The sequence below is a fragment of the Quercus lobata genome, chromosome 1 (genome assembly GCF_001633185.2).
Source record: "Quercus lobata isolate SW786 chromosome 1, ValleyOak3.0 Primary Assembly, whole genome shotgun sequence".
NCBI lineage: Eukaryota > Viridiplantae > Streptophyta > Magnoliopsida > Fagales > Fagaceae > Quercus > Quercus lobata.
The window spans coordinates 11,968,123-11,986,930 of record NC_044904.1 but is presented as its reverse complement, the minus strand read 5'-3'; the positions used below and the strand labels follow the sequence as shown (position 1 = coordinate 11,986,930).

The 18,808-nt window shown below is 34.9% G+C and overlaps 1 protein-coding gene and 2 pseudogenes across 1 annotated transcript; 1 reads left to right on the top strand and 2 right to left on the bottom strand.

Annotated features, from left to right (window-relative positions):
* Positions 1–443: 443 nt before the first annotated feature.
* On the bottom strand, positions 444–8,410 carry LOC115995112 (annotated as a pseudogene).
* Positions 8,383–11,176, top strand: LOC115979067. Its single transcript, XM_031101029.1, has 2 exons — positions 8,383–8,561; positions 10,565–11,176. Exons 1-2 carry the CDS (start codon positions 8,432–8,434, stop codon positions 10,972–10,974), a joined length of 540 nt encoding a protein of 179 aa, XP_030956889.1. The 5' UTR covers positions 8,383–8,431; the 3' UTR covers positions 10,975–11,176.
* Positions 11,177–18,155: 6,979 nt separating this feature from the next.
* LOC115979058 lies at positions 18,156–18,772 on the bottom strand (annotated as a pseudogene).
* Positions 18,773–18,808: the final 36 nt, after the last annotated feature.

The following is an 18,808-nucleotide window of genomic DNA, read 5'->3' as shown; positions in this document are numbered from 1 at the left end:
TCTCCTTTTCAACATTTGGTGGTAGAAAGTATCTACTACTCTTAATCAACTATTTTAATATGTGACACTAGGTCTGAAATTAGGCGTCTCTAAATTTATTCAAATGTGTGATTTTTTTTTTTTTTTTTTTTGGTGCCAATTATATATTTGTATATATAGTTTTCTAAGGCAATTTTCTTTTCTCCTTTAAAGTTGTACAAGGGCACATGACTGCTAGCTTCACAGTTAAGATTTTATTTCCTATATCTAAAAATATAGATGGTATTATGATATTTAAAACTCTAAATGTTATTACTCAATCTTAAATTGTAATATTAATTTTTCAGGAAGGCACATGTTTGCAAGGTAAGGTTGTATATGGAATAGAACTTTAATGTGCTTCTTCGTAACGCTAATTATTATCACCAACAATTGGTAGAATAATTCGAAATCATCCACAAAAGCCACCAAGCCACCCCTACTCTCTTCTCTCTAGTAGACAAAAGGAAGTGGGAAGTTTAATTTAAAAAAAATGCTTAAACACTCATGGTTTCTATTCTTCCTTAGAACACCCTGAAATTTTCATATCCGCTAATTAAATTAATCTTTGTGACTAACTACCGTTAGCACTTATGAATGAAAAAATTACGTGGCCAATGAATTAATTAGTTAGTCTTCTTTATGTGGTCTTTTGACTTTGTCATCCATAAGAGCAAAGGAAAGTTAGTCGCATAGACCAATTTGGTAGATATAAAAACTCTAGATAGTTATAAGGAAAAATTGAAACCCAAGGAGATGTTTTTGTAATTGACCTAAACCCTACATAACCATGTTAGGTCCAAAATTATTAAGTGTTTGGCAAGTTTTATCCAAAATTTTGTTCAATTATATTTTAAGTTGTAACTTCTTGATTGCACTTTCCCCATATTCATCAAACCAATGTCCTGGTGGTAGAGCATTCCAATCCTCACCATCTTAGTTCAACTTACTGACGCGTAGATTATGTAAAACTTCAGGCTATCTTGTTTTACTTTTATCAGTAATCATTTCTTTGTTGAGAGTTTTGAGACTGGTTATTTAGGTGCTAGCTACTGATCCTAACTTTAAATGTCGTGATTGAACTCTATTTTGCCTTATCCATTTATTGTTCCATGTACCCTTGTTAAGCTCATCTATTTCATGCTGCAACAATATAATACTTCTCTCCTTTTCAACATTATAAAATGAACAAAATTCTAATGTTTAAATACATACATATTCAAAATAATAGAAAAGTGAAAGATTTTGTGTCTCGTTTATGCTAAATAGGAGAAACAACGTTTAAATTAAAGCTTTCAAACATGGTAATACATGCATACTCTTCTGATTTAGAAGAATAATAATTATTTAAAAAAAAAAAAAAAAAAACACACACAAGACACCAAGGAACAAGAATATATCATAAAGTAGCCACTATTCGTGATGAATTCTATCCTCAAGGCTGGGGAGCAAGACCAGCCTTAAGAGCCTTAATGGTGGCAATATCAGTCTTGAAGGATTTAGCCAAGACATTGTCGTCAATACCAGTGGTGAACAAAGTGTTGGGAAGTGAAACCAATCTAGCGTTTGCACTCCCAAAAGCTGAAATTGCTATAGCTGGAAATTTTACATCATCATTGTATTGAAAATGCACCAGACCCTTAGGAAATACAAAGACATTATCCGCTTGTAGTGTCTTATTAAAGAGCTTGTTGGTTGTTGTAGGGAATTTAACCAAAAATTCCTAACCTGTGAGAAACAAAACAAATAGAGAAAAACACGCGTCAAAGAAAATAATCACACGCACAAGACAATATTTACGTGGTTCGGCAATTTGCCTACATCCACGGAGTTGCAGGGATTTCACTATTATCAGGGAAAATACAATAGTGCACAAGAACACTCTCAAGAAACCCAAATCCCAATTACACCCTAGTACTCTCTCACAGAAAAAATAAGAATAGAAGTTGGCTGCCTCTCTTTTCTCTATTTTCTCTCATGCAGCTTGCTAACTAGGTTAATTGGAATTTTTTCTTTAATCTCACGGCACATGGCTGCACTTAATACAATATATATATATATATATATATATATATATATATGTATATGTTAAAGTCGGCAAAAACAAAAGGTTTCCTATTACAAATAGGATTTGGTCAACTAAGGAGAATTTAGACTTGACTTGGGCTTGTGGCAATTCAAGCCACACACGGGCCCAATTCAACAAATCTCCACCATAGCTTGAATTGATCAAGCTACACTAGCAAACTCCTCCATCAGCTCCACCTTAGCCCTTAAAGGCTCACAAGCTGCAAACATCAACCACAATCCTCCATAACACAATCCCTCATCCCTACAACTCATCCTCCTGTCTTCAAGCTAGAAGACCAATTGAAGCTGCGCACAGCTTCAACTTCTCAATAGTGACACCCTTAGTCAACATGTCTGCCGGGTTCTTAGATCCACAAATCTTCTCAAGCATTACCAGCTTATCTTCAACAAGGTAACGAATAAAGTGGTATTTTGTCTGTATGTGCTTCGATTATGAATGAAAAGCTGAATTTTTGGCAAGAAAGATTGCACTCTGACTGTCACTGTGTAGAATGCTCATTTTCTGCTTCTTACCCAATTCATCTAAGAAACCATGTAGCCAAATCATCTCCTTTCCAGCTTCAGTTGCTGCAACATATTCAGCTTCTGTACTAGACAAAGTAACAATCTTCTGTAGATTTGAAACCCATGATATAGCTGTACCACCCAGAGTAAAAACAACCCCAGTAGTACTCTTTCTACTATCAATATCACCAGCAAAATCAGCATCTACATAACCCTGCAGTTTCAAACTTGCACCTGTGAAGCAAAGACATGTATCTGATGAACCCTTCAGATATCTCAGAATCCACTTGACTGCCTCCCAATGCTGCTTTCCAAGCCTACTCATGAATCTGCTCACAACTCCCACTGCATGTGCAATGTCTGGCCTTGTACACACCATAGCATACATCAAGCTGCCAATAACTGAGGCATAGGGCACCTTGCTCATGTGGTCCCTTTCTTCTTCTGTCTTCGGTGATTGTTCTTTACTTAGTTTGAAATGACTACCCAGGGGTGTGCTCACTGGTTTAGCTTCATTCATGTTGAACCTGCTGAGAACTTTCTTCACATACTCTGACTGTGAAAGCTTCAATGTACCATTAGCCTTGTCTCTAATGATTCTCATACCAAGAATTTGCTTTGCAGCTCCCAAATCCTTCATTGCAAACTGTTTGGACAATTGCTTCTTCAGATTATTAATCTCCTCAATGCTAGACCCTGCAATAAGCATATCATCCACATACAACAGTAATATGATGTAAGAATTGTCAAAAGACTTAACATAGCAACAGTGATCAGCTTCACATCTCTTGAACCCAATTCTATGCATAAAACTGTCAAATTTCTTGTACCACTGTCTAGGAGCTTGTTTTAGGCCATACAAGCTCTTTCTCAGTTTGCAAACTAAATTCTCTTGTCCTTGAGCAATGAACCCTTCTGACTGAATCATGTAAAGGTCTTCCTCCAAGTCACCATGAAGAAATGCTGTCTTCACATCTAACTGCTCAAGATGTAAGTTTTCTGCAGCCACCATTCCCAGTACTAGTCTGATTGTTGACATCTTCACAACTGGAGAAAATATCTCTGTGTAGTCAATGCCTTCCTTCTGCTGGAACCCTTTAACAACTAATCTGGCCTTGTAACGTTTGCTACCATCATACTCAATCTTTATTCTGTATACCCACTTGTTGTGCAAAGCCTTCTTTCCTACTGGCAATTCAGTCAGTTCCCATGTCTGATTCCCCAACAAGGAATTCATCTCATCCTTCATGGCTAACTCCCACTTGCTTGAATTCTCATCTTACAAGGCTTCTTCATAACACTCTGGCTCACCACCATCAGTCAACAGGAGATAATTTAGAGTGGGTGAATAACGCTGTGGAGGTCTAATGTTCCTGGAAGATCTGCGAACTTCAGCTACAGGAGTACTCAGATCTACCTGTAAATTTACATTCTTCTTATCTTCTTCACCCCTTTTCTGGACAGTACCTTCAGTCAATTCATCTAAGTTAACAAACTCAGATTTCTTTTGATCTATCCCTGTAACATCTGGCACTACAGTTGACCTATCCTTGTACATAACCTGTTCATTAAATATCTCATTTCTACTTCTGATGATTTTCCTGTTTTGTTCATCCCAAAACCTATAGCCAAATTTCTCATCACCATAGCCAATGAAAAAACATATTTTAGACTTTGCATCAAGTTTACTACGAGCATCAGAATCAATATGAACATAGGAAACACAACCGAAAACTTTTAAGTGTGAAAACTTTACCTCTTTACCGCTCTAAACCTCCTCAGGAAGTCTGAACTCCATGGGAACTGAAGGTCCTCGGTTTATCAGGTAACCTGCAATGCTAATAGCATCAGCCCAAAAAGTTTTTGGTAATCCAGCATGCAACCTCATACTCCTAGCACGCTCATTGAGAGTTCTATTCATGCGCTCAGCCACACCATTCTGCTGTGGTGTCCCAGGAATGGTCTTCTCCATCCTAATTCTCTGTGCAACACAATACTCACTGAACCCTCCATCTATGTACTCTCCTCTATTATCTGACCTCAAACATTTTACTTTCAAACATGTTTCTGTCTCAACCATGGTCTTCCACTTCTTAAAGGTTTCAAATACATCAGATTTATTTTTCAGAAAATAAACCCATACCTTTCTGCTTGAGTCATCAATGAAAGTGATGTAGTATCTTGAACCTCCAAGGGATGCAACCGGAGAAGGCCCCCACAAATCAGTGTGTACTAACTCCAATTTTTCAGCCTTCGGTGTCCTGCCAGTTTTCAAGAAGCTCACCTTTTTCTGCTTTCCTAAGATGCAACTTTCACACATGTCAAAATCAATGGATTTCAATTCTGGTAGTTTTCCTTTTGACAGTAGCATCTTCATCCTTTTCTCACTCATGTGACCAAGTCTGCGGTGCCATAGGCTTGTATCAGTACTTGCATCAGCAACTGCAATTGTGTCTCTTGGACTTGAGGTCATGTACAGAGTATCAGTTTTCTTTCCACGAGCCAATACCCTAGCTCCCTTTGTAACCTTCCAAGTACCACCAACAAATAGTATTGCATGCCCTTCATCATCAAGTTGTCCAACAGAAATCAGATTCCTCCTTAGGTCAGGAATATGTCGAACCTTCTCCAGTAACCAAACAGACCCATTGGGCAACAATATCCGAACATCTCCCATACCCACAACATCCAAGGTTGAACCATCAGCCAAATACACCTTACCAAAATCACCTGCAACATAATTCTGTATGATTTCTCGGTGTGGAGTGGTATGAAACGAAGCTCCTGAATCCAAAACCCAATCATCAAGTGGACTGTCTACTGCAAGAAGTAATGCATCCTATACCTCTTCTGTTACAGCATTAGCAGAATCATCTTCATTCTTCTTCTTAGGACTTTTGCATTGATTCCTAAAGTGACCTGTTTTCTCACAATTCCAGCATTGTACTTGTTGGCCTGATCTAGATTTACTTCTGTTCCGATTAGAATTTCTGGATTTTGATCTGCCCCGATTTGAATTTCTGTTATTACCTCTGCCTCTTGTCTCAAGGTTTAGGGCAGAACCAGATCCTGAGGATTCACCTGCATCTCTTCTGCGAATCTCCTCAGCCAGAATTAAATCTCGTATATCATTGTACTTGAGTTTTTCTTTTCCTATAGAATTGCTTACTGCCATCCTCATTGCCTCCCAACTGTTTGGCAAAGAAGTCAAGACAATCAGAGCACGAATCTCATCATCAAAATCAATTTCTACAGACGACAATTGATTTTTGATAGTGTTAAATTCATTCAGATGTTGTGCTACTGATGCATTCTCTGCCATCTTCAGATTGAACAGTTTCTTCATCAAGTGCACCTTATTGTTTGCTGACGGCTTTTCATACATACCAGACAAAGCCTTCATCAGATCTGCTGTGGTCTTCTCTTTTACAACATTGTGTGTAACAGACCTAGACAGAGTTAACCTGATAACTCCTAGTACCTGTCTGTCAAGAAGAGCCCATTCCTCAGCCTTCATAGCCTCAGGTTTTGTCCCCAAAAGAGGCAGATGCAATTTCCTCCCATAGAGATAATCTTCAATCTGCATCCTCCAATACGCGAAGTCTGTGCCGTCAAACTTTTCTATTCCAGACGCCTTTCCTGCTTCCTCTGCCATTGCTCCCACTCAAACCTAACCCTATACTCTGATACCAGTTGTAGGGAATTTAACCAAAAATTCCTAACCTGTGAGAAACAAAACAAATAGAGAAAAACACGCGTCAAAGAAAATAATCACACGCACAAGACAATATTTACGTGGTTCGACAATTTGCCTACGTCCACGGAGTTGCAGGGATTTCACTATTATCAGGGAAAATACAATAGTGCACAAGAACACTCTCAAGAAACCCAAATCCCAATTACACCCTAGTACTCTCTCACAGAAAAAATAAGAATAGAAGTTGGCTGCCTCTCTTTTCTCTATTTTCTCTCATGCAGCTTGCTAACTAGGTTAATTGGAATTTTTTCTTTAATCTCACGGCACATGGCTGCACTTAATACAATATATATATGTATATGTTAAAGTCGGCAGAAACAAAAGGTTTCCTATTACAAATAGGATTTGGTCAACTAAGGAGAATTTAGACTTGATTTGGACTTGTGGCAATTCAAGCCACACACGGGCCCAATTCAACAGTTGTATCAACAAACCTGACTTGAAGGGTACCTTGAGTTAGGAAAAGGAGCTCAGAAGCTCGAGGATGAGTGTGGGGTGGGTTTTTGGTGCCAGCCGGGAATTCAAGGACAGCATAGGAAACACTCTGACCATTGAGAGCAGGGACTCGGCCAAGCTTGCCTTCGTGACCTTGAAGACAGTGGGAAAGCCACCCAAAAGGGCACGCATGCCAGTAAATGTGAAGAAAACCCCATTAACATCGGTGACATTAGGAGGGACTATGAAGTCTGTGAGGATGTCTGGATCTCCTGCTATTGCCATTTGGATGATGGCAAATGAAGAAAACAGTAGTGCAAAGAATTTCACGTTGAAAGTTTTTGAGGCCTTGGAAGAGAACTTGAGGTGTAGTGAAGAGAAAAGCTAATATGGTACTTAAAATGATGTTTATAGTGTGTGCTTGGACTTAATAGAAGGGCAAGTATTTATAGAAACTTAAGGAAAGGCAATTTGGTTTGTAATCTTTCTGTGCAGGCATGTCGGATGAAAAATTTAGAGATGACAATTACAAAGTCATTCTTGTTATCGTCACATTTTTTTATTTTATATATTATTTATTTCTGTCATTAGGCTGTTGAATGAGACTAAGAAAGTAACAAATTTTTCTTCTCTTCATATATGATATAGAACATGTTAAAAAGTTTAGTTTCTTCTATTACTTAAAGCTGCCTTCCTAAACTTAATAAAAATATTAATAAGAAGAGTCAAGGGCTAATGCCTTTTGAAATTAGCTTAGAGTCTCTTAATTTGCAAGAACTTGAATTACAATTCTTGAGCGGAAGTTATTCGTAGTGATAATGAATGTCAGTAATCATATACGCTTCAAGGCTTTTCATCATATTGATCCTTCTAAAATAAATAAATAAATAAAAATTTTTGGTATATATTGTAAAATTTAATAGAATATCAACTTATTTAATGATTGGATCGAAATTTACATCTGTCTTCGGTATCATTTGAGGGAATATTTAGAAAAAGGTCAGTGTAGAGATTGGATTTAGCATCATAGCTATCAGATAGAAAATGCATCTGTTCAATCTTAACAAATCTATATATGGTTTTTTTATTATTATAAAAATAGTTAGTAAATTCAGAATTGGCAAGAACAAATCTGTGGTTCGTTCTTGTTCACAAGTCAAGTAACACCGTCCAATGTGATTTTGGAGAGGAAGAAAAATCAGTACGTAGGATTAAGAAATTCAAAAGAATATACTTCCTAAGTTTTAATTTTATACTTCTTCCTGGGTATGCATGCATAAGCCAGCTCAAAGATCCCAATGGGAGGGGAAGAAAGTTGAGCCAGCTCATGGAGAGTATATCGTATTGTGGCAAATTTCAAAGCAAGGACTTCGATTGTCACTGTGGCCCACATCTCCCATTCATTTGTGAAATAAAATCTGATGCTGAAAAGACTTCTTGTACGTGCTATTAGTGACTTAGTGTTCACGAAATTTAGGAAAGTAAATAAATGCATTTCTTTATCACCAACTACTAAAGAAACCCTGGGGCCCTTTTCATCTAGTATAGATCTTGTTCATAGTCTCTATATTTATGTTGCATCACCTCTTCAAAGTTCACATCCATATCTTTTCTGTCTGTGCTTCCATGGCTTTACCTAAGTTGATCACAGCACTTCTCTTTGTTTTGGCTTTTGCGAAGATAGAGATTTCAACATGCTATGTTGTGAAGGGCAAGGTCTCTTGCCATGACTGCAGTCACAATGATGTCTTCTCGGGTTTGTGCTCAACTTTCCTTCCTCCAAATTGCATGCTTGAAATCCTAAACAAAATGATCTTATACATGTTGCCATCTCTTCAGTATTTTAGCTAGGGAAATTATAGTATTTGTGTTACTATAACATTGTTTAGTGTTTTGCTTCTCTCTCTCTCTCTTTCTCGCTCTCTCTCTTTGGTGTGTGTGGCTAAGTTATACTATAGTGTATTGCTTTAAAACTGCATGGACACTACTATTTTAGGTATGGAGCAAAATATACAAGATGAAATAAATGACTTTAAGCGATCCGGACATAATACAAATTTGGAAATATATCAGCACATACACTAGAAATGCACAAATCATGACTTGAAGTGAAGTCAAAATTTCTAAATTGAAAATCGTAATTTCAATGTATTTTTAGAGTTTGTGTGTGTAATAGGGTATTTATAATAAACATTAAGCAAGACTTAGGGGGTATTTGGATTTCTAGTTTCCGTAACTCATTACTCTGTTTTCATAACTCATAACTCAAAAATGGTGGGACTCGTGACTCAAAAGTTTGTTTGGATTTCGATAATTCTGTTTCCATCACTTAATTCTCTAATTTTTGAGTGATGAGTTGTGGAAACTGAAAACATATTTTAGCTATTTTCAGTTTCCATAATTTTGTTTTCAATGATATTTTTGTAATTAAACACAAATCGAGGGACCCACTAGTTAGGCTAGCAACACCTTTTGACCTTTTTTTTTTCTTCTCCACTTTTCCTTTTTCTCCACTGTTCTTCAGCTTTTTTTTTTTTTTTCCCCTTCTTTTCACTCTTGTCAGCTCGTTCTTCCATTTTTTTTTTTTTTTTTGTTCTTCATTACGTATATTATTGGTCTCCGTTGGCTAGGTTCTTCTTTCTTTTTTTTTTTTTTTTTTTCTTTTTTTTTTTTTTTTTTTTTCACTGGGTTCGGTGAGTTTGGATACTGGAAAAAAAAAAAGAAAAAAAAAAAAAAAGCTATACCGAGTGATAGGTATGGGCCCATAAACAGTGTGAAAAATATTGAGTGATGACAAGTGAGTGATGGTGCCAAACAGGTAGGGCATTTTAAGTGATGAGTGATGAGTGATAAGTGATGAAAAAAAATCCAAACAAGGCCTTATGTACACTACTTAGGTGTTGTTCCTGAAGTTCCCCTTTTAAGATTCTGTCATGTGGATTTTTTCTCATTGGATAAAAGTGTATTTTTTAGTTAAGTAGGCACATGACTAAATCTTAAGAAAGGAAACTAAGGAACAACACCTAAAATACTGTACCCAAGTTTTGTTCATAAACATTATCCTACAAATTTTACAACATAATTCTTATAAACTAATGATGTGTTATTAATCACGTAAAGATAACTGGGATATTTATTTATTGGTCGTTGAAGTGATACTTGTTAGTTATTAGTCGATTTGTAAATCTTTTTATTATATAAGGTGTGTATAATAACCATTCTCTTACAAATTTGGGTGATGTGTTATCAATCACATAAAGATAAATGAGATATCTATTTATTGGTCATTGAAGTGACACTTGTTAGTTATTAGTCAATTTGTAAATCTTTTTATTATATAGGGTGTGTATGATAAACATTATCCTACAAATTTTTTTACAGCTTATATACTAATGATGTGTTACAATCATGTAAAGATAACTGAAATATTTATTTATTGGTTGTTGAAGTGACACTTATTAGTCATTATTCAATTTGTAAATCTTTTTATTAATTATAAAATAAGTAATGTTATAATAAACTATTTTATAACATTTTTATAATTTTTATTGTTGTGGCAAATTCTTATTAGTTATGGGCCCACAATCAATGCATTAGTGTAAAAAATTTTGTCAAAAAAATTGTATCTCTAGCATTTTCTTTATAAAATTTGTTGCTGTGTCTTCTACAAATTCAACCAACTTTGACTCATTGTCTGACTTGATTAGCCCTAGTCTCTCAAGCAGCTAAACTTTCTATACTCTGCCTATTTTATATCAGGCATTAAGGTTCTTGTGAAGTGTGATCGAGTTAAAAAGTTGGCTACGGCAATCACAGAAGATGATGGCTCTTTTGAAGTCGCGCTTCCCTCAGACAGTACTCCAAAATCATCTCCTCCACTGAATTGCTATGCCAAGCTTCTAGGGGGACCAACCCAGCTCTATGCCTCAAAGAAAAACATGGTATCCAAAATTATCACAACCCATGAGCCTAACACCTACACCATCTCCACTCCTCTCAGCTTTTCCAAATCTTGCCCTTCTACCATCGAAGCTGCGAAATGCAAGCCCATCAAGAACAAGTTTGGTTCATCCAAGACCTTCGATCTGCCTCTGCCACCAGAGTGGGGTTTAGCACCATCTAGCTATTATTTTCCTATCCCTTTCTTTCCCATCATTGGCATACCTTGATTATCTATGACAGTGGTTTATGTAGTATAATAATATACTGTGTTGGGTAAAAATGGTATAATATAGGGCTGTACTATATGTTTGTGTGAAGATTGAAGAAGACTTTCAACACTTTTAAGAAGTTTCTTTTGTGGTATTGTAAGTTATTGGACTCAAATAAGACGCAACTGTGGTGCTTGGAATGTGTTGCTAATTTACTATATTTCTATTGCTACATTTTTAGAATATCACTACCTGTTATAAGTTTTTCGTCTTCTTCTTCTTCTTCTTCTTCTAATAATCTTCTTTTTCTTCTGGCCAAGTAATATATTCATCTCTTTTTTCTTTTTTCTTTTTCTTTTTTTCTTTTTTGGGTTGAAATGGAAATTCATTAAAACACATAAAGTAAAAAAATAAAAATAAATTTGAGGTGCAATACCCCCCTATTGTCTGCGATAATTAATTGAGCTTACAATACATGAAAGATGATCAAAATAGTAAATTACAACACAAAACATTCTGGAGTAATTTCCTTCAATATCTTTATTTATCTTTTTAACTTTTTCAGGCCAAACGCTAGCTCATCCAATGATTATATATGTGAATGTGTGTAATAATACTATAAGCACACCTAATTTTACACTAAATTTCATAATTTATTAAAATGGTCGATTGTGAATAGTGAAAAAAAAAAAAAAAAACAGTGGATTCTTGTAAAATTTGGTGGGTAAAAAGTATCGACTACTCGTAATTAACTATTTTAATATGTGAAATTGAGTCTGAAATTGGGTGTCTCTAAATTTATTCAAATGTGTGAAAAAAAAAAATTTGTGCAAATTATATATTTGTGTATATAGTTTTCCAAGGCTATTTTTTCTTTTTTCCTTTAAAGTTGTACAAGGTACGTGACTACTAGCCTCATAGTTAAGATTTTATTTCTTGTATCTAATAATATATATGGTATTATGATATTTAATATTCTAAATGTTATTATTCAATCCTAAATTGTAATATTAATTTTCCAGGAAGGCACATGTTTGCAAGGTAAGGTTGTATATGGAATAGAACTTTAATGTTTTTCTTCCTAACGCTAATTCTTATCACCAACAATTGGTAAAATGATTCGAAATTTTCCACAAAAGCCACCAAGCCACCCCTACCCTTTTTTCTCTAGCAAGCAAAAGGAAGTGGGAAGTTTAATATATAAAAAAAATAAAATAAAATAAAATAAAAAAAGGCTTAATTAAACACTCGTGGTTTCAATTCTTCCTTAGAACTCTCTGAGACTTCCTTAGACTTCTTGTACGTGCTATTAGTGTTCATCAAATTTAGAAAAGTAAAATAAATGCATTTCTTTATAACCAACTACTAAACAAACCCTGGGGCCCTTTTCATTTAGTATAGTTCTTGTTCCTAGTCTCTATATTTATGAGCTCTTATGTTGCATCTTCTCATCAAAGTTTACTTCCATATCTTTTCTGTCTGTGCTTCCATGGCTTTACCTACGCTGATCACAGCACTTCTCTTTGTTTTGGCTTTTGCGAAGCCAGAGTTTTCAACATGCTATGTTGTGAAGGGCAAGGCCTCTTGCCATGACTGCAGTCACAATGATGTCTTCTCGGGTTTGTACTCAACTTTCTTTCCCTCCGATTTACACGCTTGAAGTCCTAAAAAAAATTATCTTTAAGTTGCCATCTCTTCAGTATTTTAGCTAGGGAAATTATAGCATTTGTGGTACTATAACATTGTTTAGAGTATTGCTGCTTTTTTTTTTTGGTGTGTGGCTAAGTTATACTATAGTGTATTGCTTTAAAACTGCATGGACACTACTATATATTTTAGGTATGGAGCAAAATATACACGATGAAATAAATGACTTTAAGAGATGTTGGAGATGATACAAATATGGAAAAATATTAATACACACCTTATTACACACATTCTTATACACACACACACTTAAAAATGCACTAAAATCATGACTTGAAATAAAGTCACAATTTCTAATATGAAAATTGTAATTTCAGTGCATATTAAGAGTTTGTGTAATAGGTGATGTATAATAAACATTATCTTACAAATTTTATTACATAAAGTTTATAAACTGATGATGTGTTATTAATCACGTAAAGATAACTGATATATTTATTTATTGGTCCTTAAAGTGACACTAGTTAGTTATTAGTCAATTCGTAAATCTTTTTATTATATATGGTGTGTATAATAAACATTATCCTACAAATTTTACCACTTAGAGTTTATAAACTGATGATTTGTTGTTGTCAATCACATAAAGATAACTAAGATATTTATTTATTGGTTGTTGAAGTGACACTTATTAGTTATTAGCCAATTTGTAAATCTTTTTATTATAAAATAAGTAACATTATAGCCATAAAATATTTTTATAAATTTTTGTTGTAGCCAATTCTTATAGGTTCTGGGCCCAAAATCAATACATTGATGTAAATATTTTTTGTGAAAAAGTTGTATCTCTAGCATTTTCTTTATAAAATTTGTAGCTGGCTTCTAAGGGTGTGTATGAGTTGGGTTGGGTTAGGTTGAGAAGTTTTTTCAATCCAATCCACCATGGTTAGTTATAAAACAATCCAACCCAACCCAGCCCATCACAAGGGTTCAACCCAACCTAACCCAACCCAATCTACATGGATCGGGTTAAGTCGGATTGTACTTATAGGTTAGACAATTTTTTTTAATTACTATTATGATTAATAAATTGAGCATTAGAACACCACCACCACCACAAGTAAGAGCAAATTTATAACTAAATAATCATGCGCAAATAAACACAAACTATATGAGAAAAACTTAGGGTTTGGGATTTATTTAGGAAGATGGGCAAAATATATAAATAAATAACAAAATTATATAATATATTTTTTAACATATATTTTTAAATTTAAAAATATATTAAATATAGATAGGTCAGGTCGAGTTAGACGGATTTGTAAATCTCATGACCCAAACCCAAACCCACTGTAAAAAATATATATATATATATATATATATCCATGACCCAACCCAACCCACCAACCCCTAAAAACCAACCCATCCTGGTGGGTTGAGTTGAGTCGGATCGGTTTTGACAGATTGTCAAGTTCGTTGCACACCCTACATTCTTCTATGAATTGAACCAACTTCGACTCATTGACTGACTTGATTAGCCCCAGTCTCTCAAGCAGCTAAACTTTCCATACTCTGCCTAATTTGTTTCAGGCATTAAGGTTCTTGTGAAGTGTGATCGAGTTAAACAGTAATCACAGAAGATGATGGCTCTTTTGAAGTCGAACTTCCCACAGACAGTACTCCAAAATCATCTCCTCCACTGAATTGCTATGCCAAGCTTCTAGGGGGTCCAACCCAGCTCTATGCCTCAAAGAAAAACATGGTATCCAAAATTATCACAACCCATGAGCCTAACACCTACACCATCTCTACTCCTCTCAGCTTTTCCAAATCTTGCCCTTCTACCATCGAAGCTGCGAAATGCAAGCCCATCAAGAACAAGTTTGGTTCATCCAAGACCATCTATCTGCTTCTGCCACCAGAGTGGGGTTTAGCACCATCTAGCTATTACATTCCTTTCATTCCCATCATAGGCATTCCTTGATTATCTATGACAGTGTGGTCTATATAGTATAATAATATACTGTATTGGGTAGAAAAAGGTATAGTATAGGGCTGTACCATATGACTAGTGTGTGAAGAATGAAGAATGTAATCACCTCCAGCGTTTCTTTATCCTCCTATAGTCACTATTAATACTTTTGATAAGTTTCTTGTGTGGTATTGTAAGTTATTGGACTTCAAATTAAGACGTTAATGTGTTGCTTGGAATGTATTGATAATTTACTATATTTGTAGTGCTACATTTTTAGAATATCACTACTTGTTATAAGTTTTTCTTCTTCTAATCTTCTTCTTCTTCTGGCTAAGTAATATATTCATCTATTTTTTTTCTGGGTTGAAATGGAAATTCATTAAGACACATTAACAAACAAAAAATTTGGGGTGCAAACCCCCACCCCCCCAAATGTCTGCCATTATTAATTTAGCTTACAATATATGAAGGATGATGAAAATACAACACAAAAACCTCCTGAGAACAATTTCGCGCCTACTGCCAAAAGATCAACACAGTAATTTCCTTCAATATCTTTATTTATCATTTTAACTTTTTCAGGCCAAATGCTCGCTCATTCAATGTTTATATATGTGAATGTGTGTAATAATAATACTACAAGCACACCTAATTTTACACTAATTTTCATAACTTACTAAAATGGTAGACTGTGAATCATGGAAAAAAAAGTGGGTCCATGTAAAATTTGGTGGGTAGAAAGTATCTACTAATCACAATCGACTACTTTAACATGTGAAATTGAGTTTGGAATAGGGTGTGTCTCTAAATTTATTCAAATGTGTGAGGGAATTTTTTTTTTTTCTTTTTCGCAAATTATATATTTGGGAATTTTTTTCCCAAGGCTATTTTCTTTTCCCTTTCAAAGTTATACAAGGGCACATGACTGCTAAGATTTTATTTCTTGTATCTAATAATATATACAATGTTATGAATTTTATGATATTTAAAATTCTAAATGTTATTATTCAATCCTAAATTGTAATATTAGTTTTTCAGGAAGGCACATATTTGCCAGGTAAGGTTGTGTATGTAATAGAACATTAAATGTGTTTCTTCCTAACACTAATTCTTATCGCCAACAATTGGTAGAATGATTCCAAATTATCAACAAAAGCCACCAAGCCACCCATACTCTTTTTTCTCTAGCAGTCAAAAGGAAGTGGGAAGTTTAAAAAGGCTTAAACACTCACCGTGATTTCAATTCTACCTTAGAACTCCCTAAGGTAGAATTGATATCCACCAAATTGATCTTTGGGACTAATTACCATTAGCTCTTATGGATGAAAAAATGATATGACTAGTGAATCAGTTCGTAAATTTTTTTAATGTAGTCTCGTGATTTTTCCATCCATAAGAGTTAAGAAAAGTTAGTTCCAAAGGCCAATTTAGTAGATATAAAAACTCTAGTGAGTTATAAGGAAAAATGGAAACCAAAGGAAATATATTGTAATTAACCTAAACCCCAGAGAGAGTTTTGGCCTTTTAAAAAAAAGTGTTGTTAGTGCAACTTAAAATAATTTTGTATCGTATTTTTTGGCAATTCACAAGAAAGTAGGGTATGTTTTCTTTCTTTTTCTTTTTTTTTTTTCTTTTTTAAAAAAGGAAAAGAGATATCAAGACAAGACAGTATTTGGAATTTATTTCTTCAAGTGGTGATTCACACAATATAATGGACTCTTGAATGCATATAATAATATCTATGATTACTGCTAAACTTCACACATGAGTTTGTTTCTTGATTTATTCGGTTTTTGAAACTCAAGCCTTCGTACTTGAGGGGTATTTATCTTGTTTTTAATTATGGGTCTGTTTGGATACTGTTTATTGTTGAAAACTGAAAACACTGTAGCAAAATAATTTTTAAATGTGTGAATAGCACTGTGAGACCCAATTTTGAAGAAAAATTTGCTGAAATCCGTACTAACAGATCCCGTGAACAGTGCACGAAACCACACAAAAAACGTACAGGACAGCACAAACATAAACGCGTTTGTATCCAAACCCATGCTATAAGTTATTTCAACACCTAACCATGTTAGGTCCAAATTAAGTGTTTGGCAAGTTGTATCCAAAATTTTGTTCAATTATATATTAGGTTGTAACTTCTCGACTCTGCATTCCCTGTATTCATCAAATTAACGTCTTGGTGGCAAAGTATACCATGTATTAGGTGTATGTTTCCTCCGTCTCATATGGAGGTGGACCCCCACACATATGGAGTCTACCTCCATGTGAGAGAGAGGATATATCATACATGCACTAGATGCATAGTATATCTCCTCCACCATCTCAATTCAACTTGTTGATGCGTAGATTATGTAAAAACTTAGGCTATCTTATCTTACTCTTATCAGTAATCATTTCTTTGTTGAGAGTCTTGAGACTAGTTATTTAGGTGTTAGCTACTGATCTTAACTTTAAATGTCGTGATTAAACTCTATTTTGCCTTATCCATTTATTGTTCCTTGTACCCTTGTTAAGCTCATCTATTTCATGCTGTAACAATATAATACTTCTCTCCTTTTGATCATTATAAAATGACCAAAATTCCAATGTTTAAATGCACACATATTCCAAATGATAGAAAAGTGAAAGATTTTGTGTCTCGTTGATGCTAAATAGGAGAAACAACATTTAAATTAAAGCTTTCAAACATGATAATACATGCATACTCTTCTGATTTAGAAGAATAATTATTTTTTTTTTTTAAAAACACACACACACAAAACACCAAGGAACAAGAAGATATTATAAAGTAGCCACTATTTGTAATCAATTCTATCCTTAAGGTTGGGGAGCAAGACTAGGGGTGTGCAGAAAACCCACCGACCCACCAAACCCGACCCAACCCAACCCGACCCACTGGGTTGGGTCGGTTTTTTAGGCTTGGTGGGTTGGGTTGGGTTACAAAAAAAAAATTTATGGTGGGTCGGGTTGGGTTTGGGTCATAAAATTACAAACCCGCCAAACCCAACCCGACCCACCCATATTTAATATATATTTAAAATATATTTTATATTTAATAATTTTTTTAAATCAATTGTAGGGCACTTTTATATATATATATATATATATATTATATTTAATTTAAAAAAATAGCTGTAGAGCAGCATTTCCTCAGTTCCTCCTACTAATACTAATTTAATATATATATATATATAATATATTATATAATTAATAAATTTTTTTAAATAGCCAGTTCTTTCTATCCTATATAAAAACCAATTAGTTCATACAAATCCTAATAAATTACTATTGTTGTTTAGTCATTAGTATTATTTGCCTTTAAGGAGTTACATTGATACTAATCTTTAGGTTTTTTTTAATATATTAATATATATTTTTTTTCTACTTAATTTAATAATAATAATAATAAAAATTTGTCAAACCCATGGGTTCAACCCGACCCATGTGGGTTGGATTGGGTTGGGTTGGACTTATGTGACGGGTTGGGTTGGGTTGAATTATTTTTGACCCACTATGGTGGGTTGGGTCAAAAAATCCTCTCAACCCGACCCAACCCGACCCATGCACACCCCTAAGCAAGACCAACCTTAAGAGCCTTAATGGTGGCAATATCAGTCTTGAAGGATTTAGCCAAGACATTGTCGTCAATACCAGTGGTGAACAAAGTGTTGGGAAGTAAAACCGTTCCAGCGTTTGCACTCCCAAAAGTTGAAATTGCTAGAGCTGTAAATTTTACATCATCATTGTATTGAAAATGCACAAGACCCTTAGGAAATACAAAGACATCACCCGCTTGTAGTGTCTTATTAAAGAGCTTGTTGGTTGTATCAACAAACCCGACTTGAAGGGTAACTTGAGTCAGGAAAAGGAGCTCAGAAGCGCGAGGATGAGTGTGGGGTGGGTTTGTGGTGCTAGTCGGGAATTCAAGGATAGCTTAGGAAACACTCTGACCATTGAGAGCAGGAAACTCAGCCAAGCTTGCCTACGTGACCTAGAAGACAGTGGGAAAGCCACCCAAAGGGCACGCATGCCAGTAAACGTGAAGAATTCCCCATTAACATCGGTGACATTAGGAGGGACTATGAAGTCTGTGAGGATGTCTGGATCTCCTGCTATTGCCATTTGGATGATGGCAAATGAAGAAATCAGTAGTGCGAAGAATTTCATGTTGAAAATTTTTGAGGCCATGGAAGAGAACTTGAGGTGTAGTAAAGGGAAAAGCTA